The sequence below is a fragment of the Malaya genurostris genome, chromosome 2 (assembly GCF_030247185.1).
Source record: "Malaya genurostris strain Urasoe2022 chromosome 2, Malgen_1.1, whole genome shotgun sequence".
Lineage (NCBI taxonomy): Eukaryota > Metazoa > Arthropoda > Insecta > Diptera > Culicidae > Malaya > Malaya genurostris.
Genome location: NC_080571.1, coordinates 233676256 through 233702378, shown reverse-complemented (window position 1 = coordinate 233702378; position 26123 = coordinate 233676256). Strand labels below are relative to the sequence as shown.

The 26123-nt window shown below is 37.2% G+C and overlaps 2 protein-coding genes across 6 annotated transcripts; one reads left to right on the top strand and one right to left on the bottom strand.

The window, feature by feature from the left end:
• Positions 1–847: 847 nt before the first annotated feature.
• LOC131428167 (cysteine-rich with EGF-like domain protein 2) lies at positions 848–3278 on the top strand. Of its 5 annotated transcripts, none has more exons than XR_009229348.1 (6): positions 848–954; positions 1137–1862; positions 1921–2058; positions 2128–2223; positions 2495–2803; positions 2867–3016. XR_009229348.1 is itself a non-coding variant. In XM_058591880.1 (6 exons), the coding sequence occupies exons 2-5, from the start codon at positions 1175–1177 to the stop codon at positions 2722–2724; spliced, it is 1152 nt and encodes a 383-aa protein (XP_058447863.1). In that variant the 5' UTR covers positions 848–954; positions 1137–1174; the 3' UTR covers positions 2725–2743; positions 3044–3198. The 5 variants fall into 5 exon arrangements, 4 of the variants coding, with proteins under 4 accessions (XP_058447863.1, XP_058447864.1, XP_058447861.1 ...); XM_058591880.1 differs by lacking the exon at positions 2867–3016 and adding an exon at positions 3044–3198 and having other exon boundaries at positions 2495–2743; XM_058591881.1 differs by lacking the exons at positions 2495–2803; positions 2867–3016 and adding an exon at positions 3044–3278.
• A 6062-nt stretch (positions 3279–9340) lies between these two features.
• On the bottom strand, positions 9341–20341 carry LOC131428166 (uncharacterized). Its single transcript, XM_058591877.1, has 4 exons — positions 20091–20341; positions 18495–18628; positions 10388–11048; positions 9341–10330 (listed from the first exon to the last, which is right to left on the bottom strand). The coding sequence occupies exons 1-4, from the start codon at positions 20176–20178 to the stop codon at positions 10209–10211; spliced, it is 1005 nt and encodes a 334-aa protein (XP_058447860.1). The 5' UTR covers positions 20179–20341; the 3' UTR covers positions 9341–10208.
• Between the last annotated feature and the right edge of the window lie 5782 nt (positions 20342–26123).

The following is a 26123-nucleotide window of genomic DNA, read 5'->3' as shown; positions in this document are numbered from 1 at the left end:
ATGGGAACTCAGCAGTGCAACCAATTTATCACCATTGGTGCCAGTTTCACGGAGGACCATCGATGTGCGCCAAAAAAATATCGTGACTGTCATGTCTGGAAATTCGTTTGTGGTTGTATTACCTGAATGACGTTGCATATTGGGTTTTGGAAATCCATCTCAACTTATGAAGTGAACATTTTCAAATTAGACAAGTATATGGCACCATAATTCAATTGTTGTTGGTAGGAAAAAACTATAAAATTTCGTCGATGAATATAATATAAGATGCGGGTACACGTCAGATCGAAACATAGATTGCACCCGCATACGCATGGCTGCCAGACGGCTGACTAAACGCTGCCAGCTGGAAAAATATGGCTGGCAGACATTCTGGTGACCGGCTGCCTCACCGCTGCCAGGAATACAACTCAAACGATACAACCGTATCCACCAGGATTTTTCCACATTGAAATCTTTGACATTTTCAGCGAAGGTGAGAAGATGAAAACGCTCGGCTAACTTGGATACAGGCGACTTTGTTTTGTCAAATTGGATTTGACAACCGTAACTGAATCAATTTTGGTAGCCTTCTGGTGGCCATGGCTGCCCAGGTAGCCAAAACGCTATGCGGGCAGATGTAAAACAAATACGAAAAATATCGTGTTGGGTGGGGTTCAGATATTGATACTGGTACTTTACGACTCTCCTAAATCATCGAAAACATAAAAAAAAAATGCGGAAACCTGATTCCGCTTATTATACCTAAATGAAATCAATGTAGTCCGATATAAATGATATATTTTTGCAAAATCAGTTGAAAATCTTGATGCAGCGTGTAATATTTGACATCCCAAGTTGGAATGTCATTTTACTAATAACTGTGTATGTGTTGTTTTCAACTTACCGCTGATCGGTTCAATCCCAAATAGGAACCGACATTCAATTATTGATCATATTTCATTAGATGTAAACGTAAGTTTTCTCCGAATTTATGAATTATAACTATGCCAAAACATCAACAACATTTTGCTCAGACCTTGGAAGAGAAAATTATTATCTTTTAAAAGAAAAATCGGTGAAAACTTCACATATATTTAGACTATTATTGAGCATGCTTCAAAAGTAAAACACTGACGTGTTATTGATTTTTTAAGTTGTCTCCACTCTAGGTGAAACTGCGACTCCCAAAGAAATGGGGAAAAAACGCGTACTAGTTTCGCATCTTCTGCTATTTTTGTGCATCATCATCGAGAACGGAGCTGAAATTCCTCAAACGATTCCAAGTTCGCTGTCCACAAAAAAAGAACGACTAAAGACTGAAAAACTTCCAGCCTGTAAAGCATGTTCGGTGTTGGTAAACTCTTTTCGCGATGGTATGAAACGAACCGAAAGGTCCAAGCACGATGGTGGAGATGCTGCTTGGGAAGAAGAACGGCTCGGGAGCTACAAAACCAGTGAACTTCGCCTAGTCGAAATTCAGGAAAGTCTCTGCAGGGACGTCTCCCGTGGGGAAGATCAGTGTCATCAGTTGGCCGAAGAATATGAATCGCTTATAGAAGACTGGTGGAAAAAACACCAGAATCAATACCCGGAACTTCATCTATGGCTCTGTGTTGAACAGGCTAAAGTTTGCTGCCCAGAGGGGTTTTTTGGACCGAACTGTGAACCGTGTCCAAATTGTTTCGGAAATGGAAAATGTAAAGGTAATGGAACTCGAAAAGGCAACGGTAAATGTGCTTGTGATGAGGGATACGCCGGTGACAACTGCGAAAACTGTGGTCCGGAGCACTACGAGGCGTTTCGCGACACCGACAAGCTGCTCTGCACAAAATGTCATAAAGCTTGTGCGGCCGGAGGTTGCACCGGAGCGGGACCGAATGGTGAGTTTTGCGATTGGTCTAGGATAGTTGAAAGAAAACTTATAACAAATTTTACTAGCTTGCCGCGTTTGCCGAAATGGGTGGCTCATGGACAGTCAGCGAGGTGGATGCACGGATATTAATGAGTGCATCACGGCCAATACGTGCACTAAGCATCAGTTTTGCGTAAACAACGAAGGATCGTTTAGTTGTCTAGGTAGGGTCATCCATTTAGAATCCCGCATCAATGATGTATTTAACATTTTATTCTGAAATTTTGTTGCAGAATGTGATAGATCGTGTGACGGTTGCGACGGAGACGGGCCTGACATGTGCAAAAACTGTGCTGACGGTTTTGAATTAAGAGATGGCATGTGTTCTGGTAGGTTCTAAAAATTATTCAATTTTAGCACTGCCTGGTTTTGCTTGCATGAATTCTTTGTTGCGTTAATTGCTTATTTTCCGTTTCATCAAACACACACGTGTACACGTGTTCTCATTTTTGAAGAATATGTTTAGTAGATAGGCTCCTGCATATTATATGTTGTTTCAAGTACCTATCTAGGATTTCAATGTCCATAGATCGACTCATTGAGTGTTTTGAACTGCATTATTCATTACTTATCGTTGCTTATTCTCGTTCTTCTCATCAGACACTTCTAGTGAGAAACGCAATCAGTACGTCACCTTTACCAGATACCTTACGTACTTTGGTTTGTGCATAGCAACTTTCATCGTGTTCCAGAGCTCTACGTGGCTGGCAGCCCTCGTTGGGATAGCCGTAGGCGTGTATATTACCATGTCCGAAATATGGTTAAAAACTAGCCCCCAGGCCACTACTGCTCCATCACCAACGATACTCGATGATATTCTACAACAGTAGTAATCACATTAGGCAGACGGTACGAGCGTTTCAATATTTCTAAGTCAGGAACAGCATTAGCTACAGTTGTTTCGAAATCGTAATAATGAAACAGAATAAGTGTGGCACTGTGGAATTTTCACTAATACTAGTTTGTTTGTAGTTCTGTAAGAACCGCGTGTGATCAAAGTAACTAGCGCAACAAAGAGACAATTCGAAGTTGATCCAAACCAGTCGATTTCAGACATTATGTAGTATTAAATTGATAGAGGAAAATGTGTAGAATAATAAATACAACCGATTGAAGACAAAATGTGTATCCACTGCTTGTTCGTTACAGCAATCCCTGAGGACATTCAACATTTACCTGATGATGCACCCAGTCCAACAGCAGAAGAAATCAAGGCGAACGATGAACTATGACAAGTGATTTTTAGTAACTTACTATTCAATTTAAATTTAGCATCAATTGGCTTTTTCGACGATTTAAGTGATTAAAGTGATTGGAATGTTCAAGTTCGGTCAACAATGTGATTTAGAATAATTTATTCGATGATTTTAGTTAGTTTTTAGTCAATAAATTATTTTCGCTAAATGGTCGTCAAATGGTGAGATAACTAAGTCCTCACAAGTCCCTATCTCATGCCTCCCCGAGCGTCTATGATGACATTTGGTCAATAGAACGGCGTCGACTGGGTGCTATCGCCTTCTGCGTTAGTAGCAGAATGAGAGGGTGCGAAATGGCTTGTAGGTTGAAGCCCATCCTAAAGTGCAGTGTTTATCATAGTATATTACAACATATAATTGTGTTGTTTATTACATCATGTATTATTATTATTATTTTTATTATTATTATTATTAGAAGAGCGTAACTTACACTGCGACATTACCTGTTATATTGTATCATAGCATATTATTTCATATATTATCGTCTTACACTATTTTGTGTTATTATATAATATGTTGTATGGTATTATACTGCATTGCATTATATCATATTATATTGTATTATATTATATTATATTTTATTATATTATGTTATATTATATTTCTATTATATTATGTTATATTGTATCGCATTATGTTGTATTATATTATATTATATTGTAGGGTTTATTATGAGTAATACTACGTACCTCTGCGCAAAATATAAATTTGTTTTCCTTATAAGTTATCATTTTTAAAGTAACTTTCAACTAAATATCAAGGTCGTCACAAGGTGAGCTTGGTCCTCACTGGATCCTGTTTCATGCCTACACGTGTGTCTGTGGTGACAAATGGTCGATGGAATGCGTTGATGACAGAATGAGAGGATGAGAAATGACATATAAATTCAAGTGATATAATATCATAGCATATCGCAACATATCATTTTATTTATTCTATTATTTATTATATAATTCATTGTACTATATTATATTGTTTTTTATTGTTATTTTCATTATTATATTGATTGTTATTATTATTAATTTGTCATCAATAATAATAACATATATTATTTTTATAGATGTGGATATTATTATTGTTATTAGAAGAGAAATATTCTACTTCCTGCAGTATTGCGAAGATAGAAGAGCATAACTGACGCTCTACATTAACTGTTATTTTATATCATGTTTTATAATATATTATATTATATTGTATGACATTGTATTATATTATTTCGTAATCTATTATATCATTTTATGTTATATTAATTTCATTACACTATGTTTCATTGTATTTATCAATATAAAACATTTTGCACGGGGGCGTAAAGGGGAGGGAACATCAGGGCATCGGACGAATTGATGACTGGACGAGGGATTGTGGATAGCCAGCCCAAGTCACTTGAAGGAAACTTGTTTCCTTCTGAAGGTTTGAAATGAGTCTGACGCGCCCTTCTCAAACAAACCATCAGGCGGGTTCAAGCATGTATAGCGATATTCTTCATCCATGCACTGGATATTATGGTTGGAAGAGCATCTTTTATTCCCGCGGAATACGAGTAAGTGACTCTACTTACGTATCCGCCCAACCCTTTTTGTTCGCTTTTCGGTAACAGCTATAGTAAGAAGGTGAATGGATGAGTCATATCGGGGCTACTGTAAGTCTACCCGCATCCACTGGCAAGTCCTTGAACTGATGGTGGCTTCACTTCACATCACATCACATCACAATAAATTATTTTCGCTAAATGTCGTCTATTTTGAAAAACACTACCCAAAGAAGTAATCTAATCAATTCTAATTATGCGACACAATTTTTTAATAATGGGGTTCTTATGATTCTAAGACCGTTAGTAATCAAACATATTTCGATAACAACAATCGTTCGTGGGATTGGAGCCGATTGTTTCAATGCCTTAAGTCAAGGTAAGGACTGGTCGTGTCGTGTCACATTAGCGATCCTGCCAAAAACCTGAAAATAGCATTTACATTTTCTACGTTATTGGAAACTTTCGAAAGAAAAAGTAATAAAAAAATTGTTTATCGAAGCCAAGCGATTTTTAGAGGTTTAGAACATCGAGAATCAACGAAAACTAAAAAGAGGTATCATAAACGCGGGATTGGAACGGCCGGAATTAACACGTTTTTCAAGCGGATCGGGACAATCGCTAATGAAGTCCCATTGACTCAGGCCGGGACGGTCGTAAGAAACTACAACAATCTACACCATGGGGATGTTATTGATGTGGAATAAGGCAACCGCAATGTCTGTAGCGTACCGAGGAAATTTGGCGCCCCGGGGACAAAATTAGAAATTTGCCGCCCCATCGTTGGTTTAGCGAGCAAAAAAACAAAGCAATTGACCGAGCACATTTTATGGACCTTTATCCACAACGCAAAACTTGTAAGTCTCGAGTGAATAATCAAAAAACAACGAACGCACGAGCTACAAACATAAACTCTGTTCGCCTTAACACTCCAAATACCAAGCCCGAAAAAAAGTTGGAACGGTAACTTTGAGCTGTCATAGCTCAGCTGTTTTTCAACGGATCTCAATAAATTTTACACCCTCGAATTTTGTACAGTTCGTAGATTATTTTAAGTATATCATTATTGACAATTGGTTAGGAAAAATCAATGAAAATGTGATTTTTCCCGTTCTAGGTTTTTTTCAGGCGCAAAAATGCCCTATCTGCTGTTTAATTTTGTTTCCTTTGGCATCAACGTCGCGACTGAATATTGAGAGCTCCAACTTTATCGAGGCATAACTTTGTTGATAGTCAACCGATTTTCAAAATTTGCTCACCATTGGAATGGTACTAGTTTCAGAAATAAAATGCACTAAAACATACGTAAAATATAGTTGCATAACCTGAAGTTATAAAGAAAACTGTAAACAGAAGACCACAAAAAGATGGGATTTTTTACAATGGTCGTAAATATCTCTGAATTCAAAGCGATGACCTATATGTTTTTATACATCATTGGATTGCTAATAAAACCAGTTACAAATAGGGCTAAACTAGCAGTCTTTTTTATTTTCAAAAACATCTAAAAATAAATGACAAACACAAAAAAATTTAAAATTTCAGTTATTTTTACAAAATGCTTAGAAATTAAAGCGGTGACATACACTTTTTATACACTTAATTATTGTTATTAATACTCACGATTATTTATAACAAATTGAACTCAATATTCTTAAGGAGAATCTAAAAGCAAACGGCATAAATACATAAATTTTCAAAACTTTTTGCCTTTCTCATATGGAAAGGTTATGCAATCACTGTGAAAACCGACTTTTGAACCAAGACCCGGAGGGCCGAGTGTTATTCCATTCGACTCAGTTCCTCGAGTACGCAAAATGTCTATATGTGTTTGTGTGTGTGTGTATGTAACATTTTTTTGAACTCACTTTTCTCAGAGATGCCTGAACCGATTTTCAAAAACTTAGATTCAAATGGAAGGTCTTGTAACACCGTATAAAGTTCCTGAATTTTATTCGAATCCGACTTCCGGTTCCGGAATTACAGGATGATATGCGCAAAAAAATGAAAATAAGTGCACTAACTTTTCTCAGAGATAGCTGAACGGTTCCGGAATTACAAGGTGATTAGTATAAAAATTACAATTTCAAATTATTTCATCACTTTGCTCAGAGTGGCGAAACAAAAAAACAAATAAAATTCTAGACTAACCGCGTGACTATTCCAATCGGTAGTAATTATCAGTGGACAAATAAAATAAACCAGTTCTGGCTATCCTGATTCCCGGTTTCCGATTCCGAAAGCACCGGAAAAAGTGTTCATTTATTCCAAAATAAATCTCACTCACTTTCCTCAGCTATGGATTGACAAATTTTCACAAATGAATATACGTTCAAATGAAAAGTCTCGTGGTCCCATGTTGAATTCCTGAATTTCAGCCGACACCAATTCCGGACAACCGGTTGTGGAATTACAGGGTGAAGATTATTAAAATATTTATACCGTTACTAATAGCGCTAAGTAAAACACGTTAACTTATTTCTAAACTTAGCTCAAAACTAGTCCAATCGATAGTCATTGTCAGTAGACGGCCAAACAAATTGATGTCGGCTTTTCTGATTCCCGGTTTTCGATTAACGACCGGATATCGTGACTATAGACTCGGAAATGGATCCCAGTCACTTTTCTCGAACCGACTTCGATTGTACCGGTTCCCGGATTCCTGTTTCGGAAGTACCTACAATAGTAGAACTCGCTTCGTTTTCTCAGAAATGGTCTTATCGATCTGAGAACTGCTTTACTCTGTAGGTTATACTATTTGATGATGAGAAAGGCATCATTACACCACGAGTTCAAGTTCTACTTTCTTATTGTACAAAGCCATCGCAAAAATTATGAATTTACGTTTTATCTAAAAACTAAAAATGTATTGGTGAAATTCAAATTATGAGTCTCTAAGAATTATAGTTTCTATTGAGTGTAAACGATAGAAGTATGAAAACATATTTTGAGACAATAAAATCTCAATTTACGCGAAATTTAATTTACGCACCCACGACTTTGCGCGTAAATTGAAGTTAGAGTGTATACTAAAACGTTGAAGGCATAACAGAAATTTTAAAATTTTCGATCCTGCACCGATTTTTTAGATTTTACGGAAATGTTGGACAAGTTCAAAATTGTAGTAGATATCAATTGAGATTGTTTTATATGTACATAAAAATTATTTGGATCTATTGTTCATTCTTTAGTACAGCACAAAAATCGAAAAAAAATCGAAGCCTTCATTTTTGAGTAAATTGTAAATGAATTGATTTCAAAAAAATATAAATCATATTAGTCAATAACGTAACTGTACTGGCTTGAAATTTTTAGGCAATATATTTCCGCTGATAGAAACTGAATGTATTTCTACCAATTTTTTAGTTGTTTTGAGAGAATATTTAATTTTATTCATCAAAACAATCTTTATGATAATGATTCTAACAATTTAGAACAAAAAATGTACAAGTCATCGCTTTCATTTTTGATTTATGTGTTAAAAATAATTTTTTTGTAATATTTGTCAATATTTACATGTACACTGTTTTTTTTTCAGATTGTTTTTGATGGTGCAAAAACGTCAGCTTAGCATAAATTGTAGCTGGGTTGACTAGCAATCGAATAATGTATAAAAACATATAGGTCATCGCTTTGAATTCAGAGATATTTACGACCATTGTAAAAAATCCCATCTTTTTGTGGTCTTCTGTTTACAGTTTTCTCTATAACTTTAGGTAGAGAACTCTATTTTACGTATGTTTTAGTGCATTTTATTTCTGAAACTAGTACCATTCCAATGGTGAACAAATTTCGAATATCGGTTGACTAACAACAAAGTTATGACGCGAGAAAGTTGAAGTTCTCAAAATTCTATTCACAATGCTGGTGCTGCATAAATGCAGATAGGGCATATTTTGTGCGTGAAAAAAAACTTAGAACGGGAAAAATCACATTTTCATTGATTTTTCCTAATCGATTGTCAATAATGATATACTTAAAATAATCTACGAACTGTACAAAATTCGAGGGTGTAAAATTTATTGAGATCCGTTGAAAAACAGCTGAGCTATGACAGCTCAAAGTTACCGTTCCAACTTTTTTTGAGACTTGGTGCTTTGCGTAACTTTTTGAGGCTTGATATTAGGAGTGTTAATATCAGTATCGAAATCATTCTGAAGATAAACGATTTTTCCTACTTTATGGGATGGGATTAAAGCAGCACAATGAAATACGGAGCCAACAAGAAAGAGTGGAAGAGAGCATGATTTGAAAAGTGACCCGGGAGTTCGGATGAACTTAGGGTCTGCATTTGAAATTCCGTATTTTCCGTAATCAATTGGACGAGATTGCGAACAGTTGTTTGTTCTCAGATACAAACTAGATACAAATTTTAGGCAAATCGATCAGTGCAAAAATGTGAGTTGACATCCCGTGCTATGACCAGACAAATCTTTTGTACGATAACCTACATGAAATCCATACGTCCATTAAATAGCATACTTATTACTTCGTCAGAACTCGTCAGCCAAAAAATTTCCTGGAGCGTGTTCTGGCCAATAGTCCTGTTCAACTGCCCAGAGGCCCAAAATCATCCGTAACAAATCACTCGATCTATTGTAGATAATCCGAAGTCTATGTAAATACAAATGAGACGAAAAACAACGAAATAAAACACGAACATTTGAACAGAGCTAATGTATTTCCGTGAAATCGAATTCAACAAATTCAACTTATCCGAGCCTTATTCTGAACAGAAGATGCCAGCATTTCCTTCTGGAGAAAATGTTATATTTATGAAATATGCAGGTAAAACATATTTAACAGATAGAGTGACGCACACTTAAATGCCAAAATAATAAATCTTCATACTAACACACATGGAGTGATTCTATGGTATGGTTTCATTTCATTATCGAATAAATAAATAAATATGATTATCTCTGCTAATCTTAGCCAGCTGGATAGTTATTAAGATATAAACTATAGAAATTGCCTCCGGCGCATTTATCTAACGTTACAAAATGTTATCTTCGTTTTTTTTTGGTGCAGTCTGTATTTTGATGTATGGAACAGAAAGTACAGTAAGGAAGATCGAAATCCCACAACGAAAATTCGCATGATTCATAGCATTTCTTTAACTTGGCTACATATTATCAGATTGTTATTCAATTGATCGATCTTGGATTATATTGCTAATCATGTAAAATCGGAAATTATCTACCGCCATTTTATCTAGATAGAATTTTATCCACTTATAGATGGAAGATCTGCAAGTGAAAACTGAATTTGATTATATAGATTGCAATAGCAAACGCATATAACTTTTTGCTGTTTTGCGGTATGATAGTTTTAGAGAATATTGATTAGAGTTAGAAAACGTGAACACCTACGTAGCACAATTGAAATTTAAGTTAAATAGCCTATCTGCAATTGTTTTTGATTGATAAAAAACTTGTTTAAATTTGAGAATGCATAGCTATGTAGCTTCGTATTTTGTTATAGTCGATTGAATGCCGTTATCATGTTGCGCGTTATAATGACATTTAAGCTAAACTCGCCCATTTTGAACACCATTACCGTTATTAGGATTTTTAACCTTCGTTGTTCTGTAGGTGTACAGTGACTGTAATGGTACATGCAAAAGCTCGACGATTTGAGTAAAGTTGATTTCTGAAATGAACAAATTATGAAAGATTGAATTGCTGGATTTTGGTTTTATTATAATACCATTTTCTGGAGTAATTATGCCATGTCGGATCATGAAATCAATCACGACTGGACAACTCGTGGTTTTGAAGTCCGGTGCAAAAACTCGTTCTAGACATTCTTTCACCGGCAGTAGCTGGAAGTTCTGCACCTCCCCGTCGCTATTGTCAGGTTCAAAGTCTTCTGGCAGCTCCAAATCGAACACAAACTCCGTGTTAGGGAAGATTCCCCGTTCGCTCTCGAAGAAGAATGAAACACAACCGGCCGACACGAGGTTCTTTATCAAATGTGCCGGAATCGATGCCTCTTCGGCCGCTTCCTTAACGGCAGTTTCGTAGATACCGAAGCCCACGGAGAGTCCACCACTGACCATGTTATCCCATTTGCCAGGCCATGTCTGCTTAGTATCCGACCGTTGCTGAAGCCAAATACACAGACCCTTGGTCGGATGTCGCACGTACCCGTTGATTTCGACGCCATAGTTGCGTACACCGAAAAGACACGTCGCCGAACGGTCCATTTTGAGAAGCGACTCCGTTGTGCTTTTAACATCGTAGCATTCATTGCGCCATCCTTTCAAAGCAACAAACAAACCATCGGTACGGAATTGCTGCAACACCCTATCCACCTGCTCCGAACGCTCGGTGTAGTCTCGAAAGGCCGGATTAAGCTCGACGATTTTCTGTTTGGGAGAAAGAAAGGAATATTTTGAAATATTTCTATGTAGGTATTTCTGATATATGAAAATACAACAGCTAATATTTCTTGGACTCTTGGATTACTCAAGTTTTCAAAAACTTTATTTAAACCAAAGTACAATAATGTTGTATACTTTTGAAGTGAAAGTATTTTGGCTTTCTCATATAGACAGATTATGTAATCACTACAAAATTCGAGTGGTGAAAATAAAGAAATTCGAATATTAAACCCAACCCGTACCCGATCGACAATAAAAATCTTTTACTCATATCCAACCCGAACCCGAGATTAATTTTTCTTGCAAACCCGACCCGTACCCGAAAAAAACCGCACCGAACCCGAAATCCAACTAATTGTTTTTACCCGAACCCGATCATCTCGAATACCATCCAAGTCAGTTCGTCTGCGTGTAAGGGTGGAAAATTTTTCAAAACCTCGCAAACATCACTTATTGCGATTATTTGGGGAACGGTCTGTGCTCATGCACTTCGAGGCCTCAGTCTCTATCTGAATATTTACTTTAGTTCATCTATTGGATGTTGCGGTCGTTCCGGCGATTCAGCATACCATACGGTTTGCCAACGTCCCGACGATTCAAAAGTGGTGCTACACAGCGATGTCAAGTTTCTCCCTATGGATCTAGTCTATACCAAATGATAGGTCCCCAGTGAAGAAGATTCTCCTCAAATCAGCGCTTCCGACATCCGGTTAGAAACCAGTGCTATGTTACGGATCTACTCGTCTAGTATATTCGACGAATCTAGACTGTCTGACGAAGAGTTCCCCGACGAAGAAAATGTCCCTGAAGATGAATCTAAACTACAATGACGAATAGTTTTCTGAGAAAGGAAGTTACTTCGAAATCGATGATTCCGATATCCGTCAGCAAATCGACGGCGATTCCGGTTGAAAGGTGACTTCAGGCTCACTGGCGAACTAACCATCCTGACAAGTGCGAACTACTCTTCTATTTCCCGATGGTAAGCTTAGACGACACCCACAAAGAGTTCCTTGACGAAAAAAGTTTTTTTTTATAAAATTTTAATTCAGGCAAGCAATTCCAAAAATGAGTAGACGAAAAAGTGACAAAATCAGAATCGACCTTCTCCGATTTGGATGAAACTTTGCACATAGCTTCAGTATGGTAAACCATAAGTTTTGAACCTATGGAGAGGTCAATCCGACTCACGACTGATTTTGCATGTATGTATTTTTGCATTTCACAAAAATTGCCTTTTTCAAATCGTTGTAACTCGGAAACCGTTAATTGTACAAAAATGACGTTCAGGAAGAAGTTTTAGGGAATCGATTGGGCACTCTAAAAAAAGTATACACTGAACAAGTTTTGATTTTTTTCTCAATAATTACAAAATAGTTTTAATTTTTTTTGATAATTTTTATTTTAAAGCTGTTATTAAAACCTACAGATTGATGGCTATCCCATCCGTTCCTTTTGAAAAATGAAGAAGTTACAACTAAAACAGTTTACGGGTGCATGCAAATGATCAAGTTCTTCTCGTAATTCGGAAACCGTTAATCGTACAAAAATGACGTCCAGGAAAAAGTTGTAGGGAATCAATTGGGCACTCTAAAACAATATACACTGAAAAAAAATTTGATCTCTTGATCCCGGCATTACTCTGCTGACGTCATCGCTCGTTTTCTATAGTTTCGTTCCTGCTGCGTCCGGTTTGTTTCTTGGCTTTTTTTCGTCCGTTGATTCTCTTGCCTCCGACACAATGTATTTGTTCGCCTTGAATTGGGTGGCTATTTTGTCCTTTGACCACGAGTTTGGCAAGACAACAAACAAACGCACTTTTTCATTCCTAGTGCAATCAGACTCAGCAAACTGCTCTATCATTATAGTAATCACTTCATCCAACTCTGCTGCTTTGAGTAATTCTGGATCTTCTTCATCCGCCGGGAATCCGAATATTTGCTTTTTATACCTCTTGAAATATCCAAATTTTTTCTCGAGGATAATTAACATTCCAGGTTTTCTTCGTTGATATCAGAGACACGTTGATTCCTGCGATGCCCTTGTTGAAGAGTTGTGTGCTCTTGAATACTCCGCCGCGACTGATGCTTCAGAAGATGCTGAGTTGATTGAAGCTGCTGAAGGTACTTCCTCTAAATCGTATTGATATGTGGATGGTTGTGGTTCCGTTGTTGACTGCCCTTCTGTTTCCGACGTATGACTTTCCTTATAAGCCCGCCTACGACAACGATCACAAATGATTAACGTGGTATTCAATTTAACCTTGCACTTTTGAGCTTCTAATTTTCCAATTATGGTTTTTGTTAATTGGAAAAGTTTTCCGGAACGCACAAAACCAGGAAAAGGTTTATAACACTTTGAGAAAACTATATTGTAGTATTGTAACTGTTTCGAAAGAGATTTGTTATAAACTGATATCTGTTCTACGATGCATAGCTATTTATATGTGAAACAGGTAGAATTTAGGTAAGCAATTCGCCGGTACGTACGTTGGTTGTAAACAGTAGGTAGCCATCTGGCACACCTCTTTGATTCTACATGTGTTTATTCGTTTTGACGTAGTTACGTTAGTTCTACTGTTTAAATGATTATTTTTCAAAGAGAACTTGAAATTTCGAATATATCTGTAAATTGTTTTAGTTGTAACTTCTTCATTTTTCAAAAGGCACGGATGGGATAGCCACCAATCTGTAGGTTTTAATAACAGCTTCAAAATAAAAATTATCCAAAAAGAATTAAAAACTGATATTTTTTATTTAACTTTTTCGGATTATATTGTAATTATTTTTCAATGCATATTTTTTTAAAGTGCCCAATCGATTCCCTATAACTTCTTCCTGAACGTCATTTTTGTACAATTAACTGTTTCCGAGTTACAACGATTTGAAAAAGGCAATTTTTGTGAAATGCAAAAATACATATACCCTTTTTAAAAATCAGTCGTAAGTCGGATTGACCTCTTCATCGGTTCAAAACTTATGGTTTGCCATACTGAAGCCATGTGCAAAGTTCATCCAAATCGGAGAAGGTGCAAGCTTTACGTGACCGACTGAGCCACATTTTTGTTAGATACAAATACTTTTTTACTATTAGATCTCGTTGTCGCCTTTGCCTTGGGGAAGAGGAGCTTCCAATTACATCTAGCGAGGATTGAGCAGCACTTTGTCCGTGGCTGGTTTCCGTTTTCTTTTCGTTCTCCTTCGCAGTCTTGAGCTCGTTACTGGTTCCTGTAGATGCGCCTTGTTGTACATTGGGTGCAGTTGCCTGCTGGTTTGATGCTGAAAGCGTTTTTGAAGCATAAGTGCTGGGTTCACTAGTTACCGTTACTGAACGGTTGTTCTTGTCTTTGATTGAAGATGTCCTTTTGCGCATTTTCAATGCAGGGTTTACCTAGCGTGCAGGTTGTTCACAAAAATGAAACGTAATCAGCTGATTCTCATTGGTAAACAGCGATTTACAAGGATGCCTTCCGCCCTGACCTCAAATTACATAAGATGGAATTGCCTTATGCAGTCGCATACGTAGCACTCGCACACCTGGCTTAGTATTCTTAAGTATCTCTGCGAAAGAGCATGTTTGGAGAGATTGTTTCAATTTTTCCCCTCGCATACGTCATGTAGGCCCTTTCTACAGTAGAGACTTTTTCCAATTTTTTTCCGTAATAGACTTCTTCATGAGCCCCTCCACAGTTAGCACAACGAGGTCTGTTGCCACAACGAGAGGCTATATATCCCAATTATTTGCAATTGGTACAACGATACAAACAAACAAACAGCGATGTCCATCTCTTCTGTGTGACGAAGAGCAAGCGAAAATTCTCCCCTCGCACTGACAACTTCAACGAGAGCTCTTCTCTTTCGCACATATAACACATGGATCAATAAGTCCCGAGACTAACAATGGAAACAACATTTTTTATGCAATTTTTTTTTATTCATCAACACAATCACCTTTTAGGGTGATACAATGGTTCCAACGTTTTTCCAATTTTTCAATACCATGTTTATAAAAAAAAATTATCTTTCGCTTCAAAATAAGCTTCAGTTTCAGCGATGACCTCCTCATTTGAGCCTTTTTCCCTGGAGCATTTTTTAAGATCAGCAAAGAGCCAGTAGTCACTAGGGGCTAAATCTGGCGAGTATGGGGGTGGGGAAGCGGATCAAAGCCCAATTCGTTCAATTTCGCCATTGTTTTCATCGACTTGTGGCAGGGTGCATTTTGTTCCATCGAAAGCAATCGCGGTACCCACTTGGAAAAAACCTTTTTCATGAAGGATAGTAAATACACTTCCATATGATATCTGTGTCATCTCAGCAATCTCACGGAGCTTCACTTTACGATCTTTCATTATAATTTTTGTCACTTCACTCACATTTTCCGGTGTACCTAGTTAAAACGAGCCCTTCGAAACGGCATGAGTGCCTCAAAGGAGGCTCAATTTGTCGGAAGGATCTTGATGTCGGTTTTCTGGCATTGTCATGGTATACTTTTGGAGAATTACTTCAAAACAGAACTGCGAGTATTAATGTGCAACATTGAAGCGATTGAGGAACGAAATCGCTGTGAAATGGCCCTATCTGAAGCATATGAGCATCGCTGCCATGGTTAAAATAAACGGTGTACGATTCCAATTATTTGCACGTCCACCTTGTTCACCTGATTTGGCTCCCTCGAACTATTATCTGTTCCCGAACCTTAAACCATCTCTTAGAAATCGATGAGAGCTTCGTTTTGGAATTTTCGACCACTCGTTTCGGAACCAGAAACCGAAACCAGTATAGCCAAAGTTAGTTTATATGGTCATCACGTAATATAACTTACAAATTCAGAAGTTGTTTTCCGTTCTCCTCGACTCGGAGTTCCACCTCTCAAAATCTATCGCATCATCACAAGTAATGTGGATTGTTGTGCTCTATAAATGGACATGGCATAACACTTCCAGTTGAAAAAGTTCTGTCTGTTGAAAACGTGAGCATTATACTTGATCGCGAGCTCTGCCTGGCTTTTGCGCAAGTTTTTACGATGTTTATTGTCTAAAGAAACATTACATTGTACTAGTACGCAATATTTTTGGATACGGAGTTACAATTTGGGCTCATGTTCTCGTCGGTCTTGGGTGAATCGCTGTGCCCTCATAAACGGCACCAGAAAGTTAAAGAATGAAGGTTTAGTTTCGTCTAGTAGATTTCCATCATGGAGCACAGGAGTATCGTTCACCGCGTTTTTATTAAAACTCTTTTTTGAAGAATCAGTCGTGCCTAACAACTATTCGTGAGTTTAACATTTGAAGTTGAAGAACCTGTAATTGTTTCGTATCGGCCTAGTAACGACAATTTTGCTTATTTACCGCGCCGCCAAGGGAAAGCGGGCTTCGTCGCTCATCATTATGTCGCATAGAGAAATCTTACCACGGCCTAGCATTTCGAGCATCTTGTTCGTGAACAATAAAGAGCTTCACAATCCGCCGGTTTCAACTGCTGGGTGATGAAACGATGAATCTTCCTAATCATTCGATGAAAATTCGAGAAATTTGAAGAGCATGTTTCTTACCCTAACGCGCGAGACTCTTCACAACATTTCAACAGCCCTGATGTGGCCCGGAGGTTCTATTTTGATCACAGAACCTGGTTTTACAAAAAATTTCACCCACAGCTTCACAGTATTACGCGAAGGCTCCGTCTTTTTCTGCGTTAATTTAAAATTTTTTACTCACGAACGTACGATGTAACGTACTTCAAAAATGCGGTGAGCGACACTCCGGTATTCCATGATGAAAAACTACTAGACGAAAATAAAATTTCATTCTTCTACTTTCTGATGCCATGTTCTGTTTCTTCCTCCCTTGTTTGGATCCTATGTAACCGGAGAACGAAATGTGTCAGGTTTCATTGCGTAACCCTGTAGTTATCTCTTAGATTGCGTTGTAGAATGCTTGGTACTTTTTCAGACATCCGTTACATCCTTCAAGCATCTTTCATACTCTACTATGCGGATGCAAAAAAATTAAAATAAACCAAGTGGGGCTATTGTTCCAATAGTCATCACATTAATAGAGTCGCCATATTATTTTGCCCATTACTCGACTTTCTATCAACGAATTGTGATAAAAACAGATACAATCAGTTCGCTTTCACGTCTCATCTAAGTCAGTCGATAAAACAAAACAGCTTACGTTCGGGACAGAAGAAACCAACTACAGTATTGTGTAGTGAACAATAGAACGACCTCGAAATGAGTTAACCAAACGAATAAAAGCTACCGCCGACACGGAAGAATACAATTGTTGTTGACTTTAGACAGTGCAAAATTCAACCTTCGATACGAGAACTTGAAGTTTTGCTTAAGGAGCAAATGCAATAAGACCAATAATGTTGTTTACATCCAGTTCTACAAAAAGTTGGATGCAATTCAATTCGCTAAAGACAATAATAATGTGCACTATGTGGAGCATGAAAATATCAAGTAAAACATTCCAGTATATATGGAAGAGAGTGCTATAGAAGTGCGTGTGCATGATCTTCCCTCAAGCGTCATCGATCCTTATATTCGCAAAACTATGTCCCAATACGGAGAGATTCTCTCTATCGAAAAAGTAAAGTGGAAGAATTTTTTCCCCGGTATTCTAAATGGCGTACGTTTGTTACGCATGCGTTTGATGAGGCCTATACCTTCTTATGTGATTTTCGGTCAGTATACAAGAATCCCGTGAAAATCACTTGTTACCTATGACAATCAGATGGCCACTTGTCAATATTGCCAAAAAGCTGTTCACTACAGTAAGCCATGTGATAAACTGGACAAGGAGACAGCTACACCAAATGACAACGTTGCTTCCTTCACACCAACCCCAGTACACCTGTGACAGTCACCAACAACAGTGAAGCATCCCCTTCAACAAAACCATCCAACGTATCTCCTATAGAACAAAGTACACCAGCTGTAGTTAACAACTTACCCTCTAACCAACCATCAACCAACTCTCCCCCTAGAAAAAGGGTGACAACGAGATCCAATACAAAAAAAAATTTCCCTGAAAACCCAGCTAAATCCGCCATGTAAAGCTTGTACGCAAATAGGCCTGAATACAATATCTTTAAAAAAAAACAGATACAATATATTTACTTTGGCTCTAAGTAGCAATACCGCGGAAAATAGAGTTCTAAAAATTGCTCAATACTACTGTTATAGCGACGCGAAAACTCTAAGCAAATGATCTTATTTCCATCTAACCCTTAAGATCATTCTATATTTGATATTCTATATTCTATATATCTAACCTTCAAGATCATTTGATATTTGACATATAAAATTAAAAAAAAAACGTATAAAAATAGATTTCAATTATTGCAGGGAGAAAAGTTGAAAGTTCAACTCGGCTCATTTAAAAGTTCAATATCGCATAAAAAATATAAAGCTGTTTCCTAAACGTACCTGTTTTCCTGGTTCAGTGTTTCTGACGCAGAACACTTCCGGATATTTCAGTAAGTGCTCCAACACATTTTGACTGATAAGACCAACCTGTTGCCCGTTCACAACAAATGGACGGCAATGGCCCTTGACGAGACCTGAAATGATGAGTATCAAGCAGAGGAAAGAAATAATTGATAACAAAAATATACCGAGATCACGCGAATTCGATGACTGTTCAATTTGTCAAAGGACATACACGTGTTACACGTGTTTTTCATGATTGATATAGACAAAAATTATCAGTTATATTTGGTTTTTGTGTTTTCGTTGCTGCACTCCATTATTTTTCAGAAACCTAATCTTATTTTGATAACATTGAAATAAACCAATTGATAAAATCGTATAAACTAACGATACAATTTTATTTGAACGCTTATAAAACATGATTTGTGTGTGTGTGTGTGTGTGTGTGTGTGTGTGTGTGTCAAATGTGCGATGCAGCTCGACTTTGAAAAGCAAAAGGCAACCAAATATTACGAGATGCTGATGATAACTATATGATCTTATTTTTATATGTGGTTCCCAATATTCCATCCTAACGAGAAAAGAAATGTTGTTCATTTACAGCATGAGCATATATAATTTGTCAATGTCAACCCAGTATGGGAAAATAATTGCCGTCATGCAATAGTATGCTGCATGTAAATATTTTTCGCTTTCTGTTTCAAACTAAAGCAGTGACGTACAGTTATTATTTTAGGAAAAGCAAATAAAGAAAACCTCGCTCGTTTACCATTTACCATAACATTATTGACACACAAAAAAAAACAATCTATGTTATTTGAGCAGTATTTTCGGCAAATTTGTTTCTTGTTTTTAGTGCCAAGGTTGATTATAAAGATGACGAAAATCAAATAAACTACCTGTGCGCTCATAGGACTTTGTACGTTCAATAAACCGATAATATTCCGAGATAAGAGCAAGATTGTTAATATTCGACGATTTGATATCGGTTATTATTGCAAACGTATGTTCGGGTTTTCTGTCTCAATTCAAGATTTAAGTGTTCCTTCTTAATGCTTAAAAATATACGATCCAACAAACTAATAGGGATTAATTTACCGTGTGTAGTTTTTGAAAGTGTATATCTGTATAAACTGTCGCTAAAAATAATTAACTTGAAATTTGCGGAGCAACAACTTGGTGGTGCTGCACGGGGAAGGTTCAAGGTTACGCTGTGGAAAAAATGTAAATAATTGCACTTTTTCCGAAATATTATTTTTTTCGTTTTAATATATTAATATTTAAATATCTTCTGAATATCACATAAAAATTTCTCTCAACCATTCAACTTCTTTTCCGACAAAATGGTCACCTTCAAAATATCAGCCGTCGTAAAAGTACTGTACTGAATCGCAGAAGCATGAACAGCTTTCATGAAACATTCTTCGAATAATACTCGAATCATACACATGATAGAAATTTCGTCATCTAATGTTGTTGACCTGAAAGTTTCAGTCCATATCACAATGCTGTGTCGCTATCGATTTTATTCGAGCCATTACTCTGTCGGACTGGCGGCGAAGTATATGAAAAACCACTTAAAATGGTACTTACCATTCAGATAGAAACAATTAAACTTCTGCGCTAATTTCAACAATCTCGACATCTTAGGTTCCTCGTCATCAGTGTTATTTGCACTCATCGTTCAAGGAACGATCGTTGCTTTCTTGGTGCAGCTATATAAATCAGTCAATAAGTCGGCTGCAATGTATGCGCTACTATCCACAGTTAGAACGAACGTCACTTTCAACACAACTATCCACACCAGTCTCGACACAGTCCAAATATCAAACTGCCGCAATCAAATCAAATCTTTCGAGTTGTGTGTTTTGCTTTATACTTCTTTCAACAGTATTATGAAAAAAGCGACCAAAACGAACTGTCAAAATCAGATGTGAAACGTTTCACTGTTCTGCATCCAGTGAAATAATTCGGTTGTTGCTTCGATGCCAGCTTTGGATAGTAAGTGTTAGAAACCCAGTAAATTTTGTCGGGCGGTATCGTAGCGCTACGATCGGGCTGTTATCGGATAATTCTGCATTATTTGCATCAACCTTTTTTTTTAACAAGATTGACTTGTGTATCGCTAGCACAAAAGAAGAAAATACGAAAACAAGGCATAATCAGATCGACGTCACCCCGATAGCGTGCTAAAGACAGTGGGAATCTTTTTCGATTGTTTAAATTTTAACCTAAGCTCATTCGTCTCTTCGAGCTAGAAGAACTCTGACCCTATGCTTGGAGTAGGGAATCAAACCCCGCTGTACCCCCTAGAGCATCGAGCATCCGTCGTGCTACTTGCTTTTGGTATCTCTTCTCTTTTTTGCACTAGCAATCCCAAGTATCACACATTATTACATGGACAGTAACTTATAACAAACAAATTAATGGAACAAGTTGAAGACACAGCAACAAGGGTGCGAAAATTTGACATTTTTTTAAACTGTCGCCAAGCATAAGACAGTCACTGCCAACGAAGCGCGCAGCTGCTACATTCAACAGTAGCCAACGCGCAATGATACGAGAGCTTGGCGAAATCATGAGAGCCACGACACACGACAGCAATATTGAGAGCAGTTAATTTTATCGCACGCTGTCATACTCGTCAAAGCCACAGCGTTTGTTTTGTGGTAGTGTACGTTCATGCTGGATAGGTAGCTGCTGTATTCATTTTCGGTTACGGTTTTCGAGAATGTGACCGCTTTGTGGCAATAAATTAAATGCGAGCGACGGTGTTTCCATCACCAGTTCAATTTTGGTTTTGCGCAGCGTTAAGTAATTCGCATGCGTAAATATATTATTATGATATTTCTATCTGCTTTAAAAATTGGTATGGTAGAAATTCAATCACAAAGCTTGTTCATGCAGATAATTCAAAAATATTACAACTATTTACTTCAGTTTCATACACAAAGTAGCAGGAGCGCAGCATTTGTTTTTCTGGTATGACGCAAAGACAAAAAAATCTTACCGCAGAGATTGCACTCCTGTTACTTCTACAATTCTAGTTTATGCTGAACGGCGTTAAATTGTTTTAATGAAAAAGTGCATTAGAGGTAATCAACCAGCTGGAAATAAAACAAAATCACCCGAACTGCCAAATCAAACCCATCATCCAAATTCTGGAAGTCAAATCAATTATTTACTCTGCAGTTCTCACTGAACCGTTTCCTTCCAACGGTATTGCAGAGAAACAAAACACGAAAACGATACAGAAAAAACCGTCTGCAATGGGAAGCAAGACTTTCATGTGGATGTGCCAATACACCTCATGATAATCGAAGTAAAAAGAATTTGCAAGTAGAGCCTTGTTGGCGACTGTCTCTCGACAACTGTTGAATTTGGAAGGAGCTATTGTTTATTGTGGCTAGCTATTCTCACATTGTAGAGAATAGAACAGCTACCGATGAGAGCACACGGCGACATTCACGAGAGAAAATGTCAGTCTCGGCGAAGTGCTGTCTGCGACTGCTGCTATTTGTGCGGTTTGACTGACTGCGGTTTCATGAGCGTGTTTTATATTTGACGATTCAAAAAGCAAATTTCTTCAAACTGGCAGTACTATCACAGACTAACAGACAGGACACTCAAATTAGATTCTTCAATCATTTTAACGGTCATTTTGAATATTCCTTTATTTGGGACAGTACTCACATATGTCATGATGGCGCCACGTTACCCTATCAAAAACATCCTGTCTGTCATCTAGACTGTGTTTATTTTTTTCATTTACCAACAGAGTTGCCATTCATACAGAATTACCTGTAATGTATTGAGTTGTATACCTCCATGTGAATTTCATGCAGGGTACAGATTTAATACATATTGCCAAAACTATATACATAATTGTGCCTACTTCTCATCCTCCAACGCAATACAAAATCGAACCAATATTTACTTGCTTCTGGTCTGCCGCCACTTAATTTCGGGTGAAACTTCCAACACAATAAAAAATAGTCTAGATGAACAACGTTGAGTCAAATAAATGGTTACCTTCCAACATCGCGAAAAAGTTAAATATATTATCAACGTAATCAAAAAATTTATTGTGACGATTCATTTTCAAATATTTTGATGAAATCAGGCATCCCTGCAAGCAGCTGATCGGTGTTGACAAACGAGGGGAAACCAACTAGTAAAAAAACTTATACATATCACAAGGGGTGTACAGATAGTAAATAGTTCGCGCAGTACAATATAGGTGGAACTAGTGCATCACGAAAAATTATTTTTATAAGAATTTACACATACTGTCATGTCTGTTAGTCTGTGGTACTATTGCACATTGCAGAACTTTCCAGTTAGTGGCTTATCTTACTTATATTGGTTATATCGGTTCACAGTTTCCAGTTCCGAAAGTACCCGAATAGTACTTACTATTCTGCTGCTGCTATGCATGGTCAATGTTATTATCTGTTTCGGTGTCCTTACATTACTGATGACAGCTATTCGCTTCTCGATGATGATGTAGATAATTTTCTAGCAATACGACATCAAAAACTACATACGAAATGCTTTAGTGATTATATGTTGCGCGATGTTATGCGATGGAAATCTCTTGATGCGACCAGAATGCGATGAGAATAGTCTCTAAACGTTAGTTGTGTTCGAGCACCGACCTTGAAGGATTCTTAGTTATAATAGGATCATAGCTCTAGCCATGCAATGGTTCTTTAGGTTAAGAATCGTCTGCGAAGTCAGCAGAAATATAATGATCAAATTTCACAAAAAGTGTGTTATACCAAGACTACAATGATAACATCGTCGCTCCAATAAACAAATTGAAACTTTCTTTTTCGCAGAAAATACGAAGTATCAGTCAATGAAAACACGCACCCGGAAACTTTACACGAAGTTACTCATCAAATCTTGATGTATCATGAATGACGAAATTTACGCCCGAAATGACTTCCGTCAAAGACTTATTAACAAGATATCCAGCTCTCACATTTCCCGAACAAATCATTGGCAACACCCTTTTTTGCGAGCATGGCACCCTCAAGCGAGTTCGCATCGAATCTCGCATCGTGTGAGAAAGAAATGTCAAATTCGTGCGCGCCAAAATAGTAGCATTGCGCACTCATACAGTTGACAAGATATGTTGAATGTGATGCCGTGCGATGGCGATGCTGAACTGAAGATTGATTTCGCTCAAAGCTGACAGGGTCTGCTTCCGTCAAATACAAAAACAAAAATTTATGGGTGGAGCGAGAAGAATGGTGCGAGCATTTCGAAACGAAGTCGAAATTAAATAAAACAAAAGTTTTGTGATCTACAACTAATGACCATTTATCAATTTTTGGAACATTTCAAGAAAATCCGATAATCGGTTTAACTTTTGATGGGTAAGTTTTGGAAATGTGTGTGTGTGTTTATGTGTGTGTGCTAATATAAAATATACCAAAGATCAGGGTTCTACTGGGTCTGAAAAAAGTGATGTGATGCGAAGAAATTTAGAAGGTTAATACTCTCTATTTTTCCCTGGAATTTGCAAGCATCTCCTAATAAGTACTAAACAAAAGAACAAAATTTCCAGTGGTCGCAATTTACTGAATTCGACGTGAACATTTCATAAGGTCACTTAAACGGATGAGAGATTCTCTTTGTTTACTTTCTCTTCTGTTAATAACTCCTTTCTCTTTGTTTACTTTCTCTTCTGTTAATAACTCCTTAATTTTCACGTTTACTGAGAATTTATTTAGAATTAAAGAAAATATTTCCAAAATTGTAACAGTATCAGATTTGTAACGAACAATTGGCATATTGTCGCAAAAATTGAAATGTAGAGGTGTTGCTTGTTTAGAGATGATATTTTCAGCAAGAGCTGTCAAATCGGTAGGAAAATTTTTAATTTCTCCACCTTTTCAACAATTTCTTATGAAAACGGGCAAATTCATTTGAAAGATCACAGTAGAAGTTGAAGAAAAGGTTTTTACTCTGAGGTGGAAAAGTTGATCTAAGTTCATTGTGCGAAATCTACTGTTTATTCAGAATACAGCATTAAACTTGGTTTTATACCATTTTTCAAATGCCTGGAAAAAACAAATAAAGTAATCGAAATAAATAATACTCGATCGCTATACATTCTAGTACTTAAGAAATCAACATTACATTGGTATACGAGGTCTGTTCAAAAAGTTCCCGGAATTTTTTAATTGCGCGCGTCTGGAGAGTCCGGTGGTCAAAATTTTTTTTATTGTGTTGGTACATATGTCCCTAATGTATGGTGAAATTTTCAGCTGTATTCATTGTTTACATTCTGTCTTGTAGCGGCTGGTGTAGACGTGTTTTTTGAGCTCGGCGATTTTTGTTAGTTTAAACAATGGAAGAATTGAAGAGTCAAAGAATTTGTATTAAATTTTGCGTGAAAAATGAAATAAAGTGTAACCAAGTGTGCGAAATGTTACAGAGAGCCTACGGTGAGTCTGCTATGAAAAAAACAAGTGTTTACGAGTGGTATAAGCGTTTCCAAGATGGCCGCGAAGACGTTGAAGACGACGAACGCTCCGGTCGACCCAGCACGTCAATAATCGATGAAAATGTGGGAAAAGTGGAAAAAATGATTATGGATGATCGCCGAATCACTATTAGAGAAGTTGCTGATGAAGTTGGCATATCAGTTGGCTCATGCCATCATATTTTTTCAAATGTTTTGGGCATGAAACGAGTGGCAGCAAAATTCGTTCCAAAACTGCTGAATTTTGATCAAAAAAACAAACGCATTACCATCGCTCAGGAGCTGTTAAACGACGTCAACGACGATCCAAATTTACTTGAAAGGGTCATAACTGGTGATGAAACATGGGTGTACGGTTATGATGTCGAAACAAAAGCACAATCGTCCACGTGAATAGATAAAGGCAGAATCGCTGAGAGTGCTACAGAGCATTACAAAAAGTGACTATCAGGGGTGTTTCGAAGACTGGAACAAACGCTGGCATAAGTGTATTATATCTAGGGGGGATTACTTTGAAGGGGACCATATAGATGTAGACGAATAAATAAATATTTTTTTAGAAAAATGAGAATTCCGGGTACTTTTTGAACAGACCTCGTATGTTAAAAAAAAGTGATCCGAAAAAACCTAACCTTACCCAATTTCACACATTTCTGAAAATTTTCCATGTTTAATCGTAGTTTACACTAAAAAAAGTAGTAGTAATCACTTTGAAATCGATTTTCGTCTACTCCGAGTGTACATTTATTGCTGATATCTATTTGTACTATTTAATAAACGATAAAAATGTTGCAAATCACTACTGAACAAAAACAAAGAGAATCTGTCAATTGTTTTTAAGCCCTTTTTGTTTACGTCGAATTCAAATAATAATCGTACACTTATTTTTTGGACGCCACTGATCTCTTACGCAGTTTATTGTAAGGGATTTGAAGAAGCGCATTCGCCCACGCCATCTCTCCCAACATAAATGCATCGAGAGAACTATTCAGAGAGAGATATAAAAAGGTAGAAAAAACCATGTTATAACACATAAGAAACAAGTATAACATTCTCTCAACTCGCGCTCATCAGTTAGCTCTTAAAACGGGTGAGTCAAAACAAACATAAACAATACTGTAGAATAGGCT

Bases quoted from the DNA above. Each gene is read 5' to 3' on its own strand.
- LOC131428166 (XM_058591877.1), bottom strand. From the start codon at position 20,178: ATGAGTGCAAATAACACTGATGACGAGGAACCTAAGATGTCGAGATTG. The intron at 18,629-20,090 runs GTAAGTACCATT...TCATCATTTCAG, and splicing joins TAATTGTTTCTATCTGAATG to GTCTCGTCAAGGGCCATTGC. The intron at 10,331-10,387 runs GTATTATAATAA...TGTTCATTTCAG, and splicing joins CATAATTACTCCAGAAAATG to AAATCAACTTTACTCAAATC.
- LOC131428167 (XM_058591880.1), top strand. From the start codon at position 1,175: ATGGGGAAAAAACGCGTACTAGTTTCGCATCTTCTGCTATTTTTGTGC. The intron at 1,863-1,920 runs GTGAGTTTTGCG...AAATTTTACTAG, and splicing joins CACCGGAGCGGGACCGAATG to CTTGCCGCGTTTGCCGAAAT. The intron at 2,224-2,494 runs GTAGGTTCTAAA...TCTTCTCATCAG, and splicing joins AAGAGATGGCATGTGTTCTG to ACACTTCTAGTGAGAAACGC.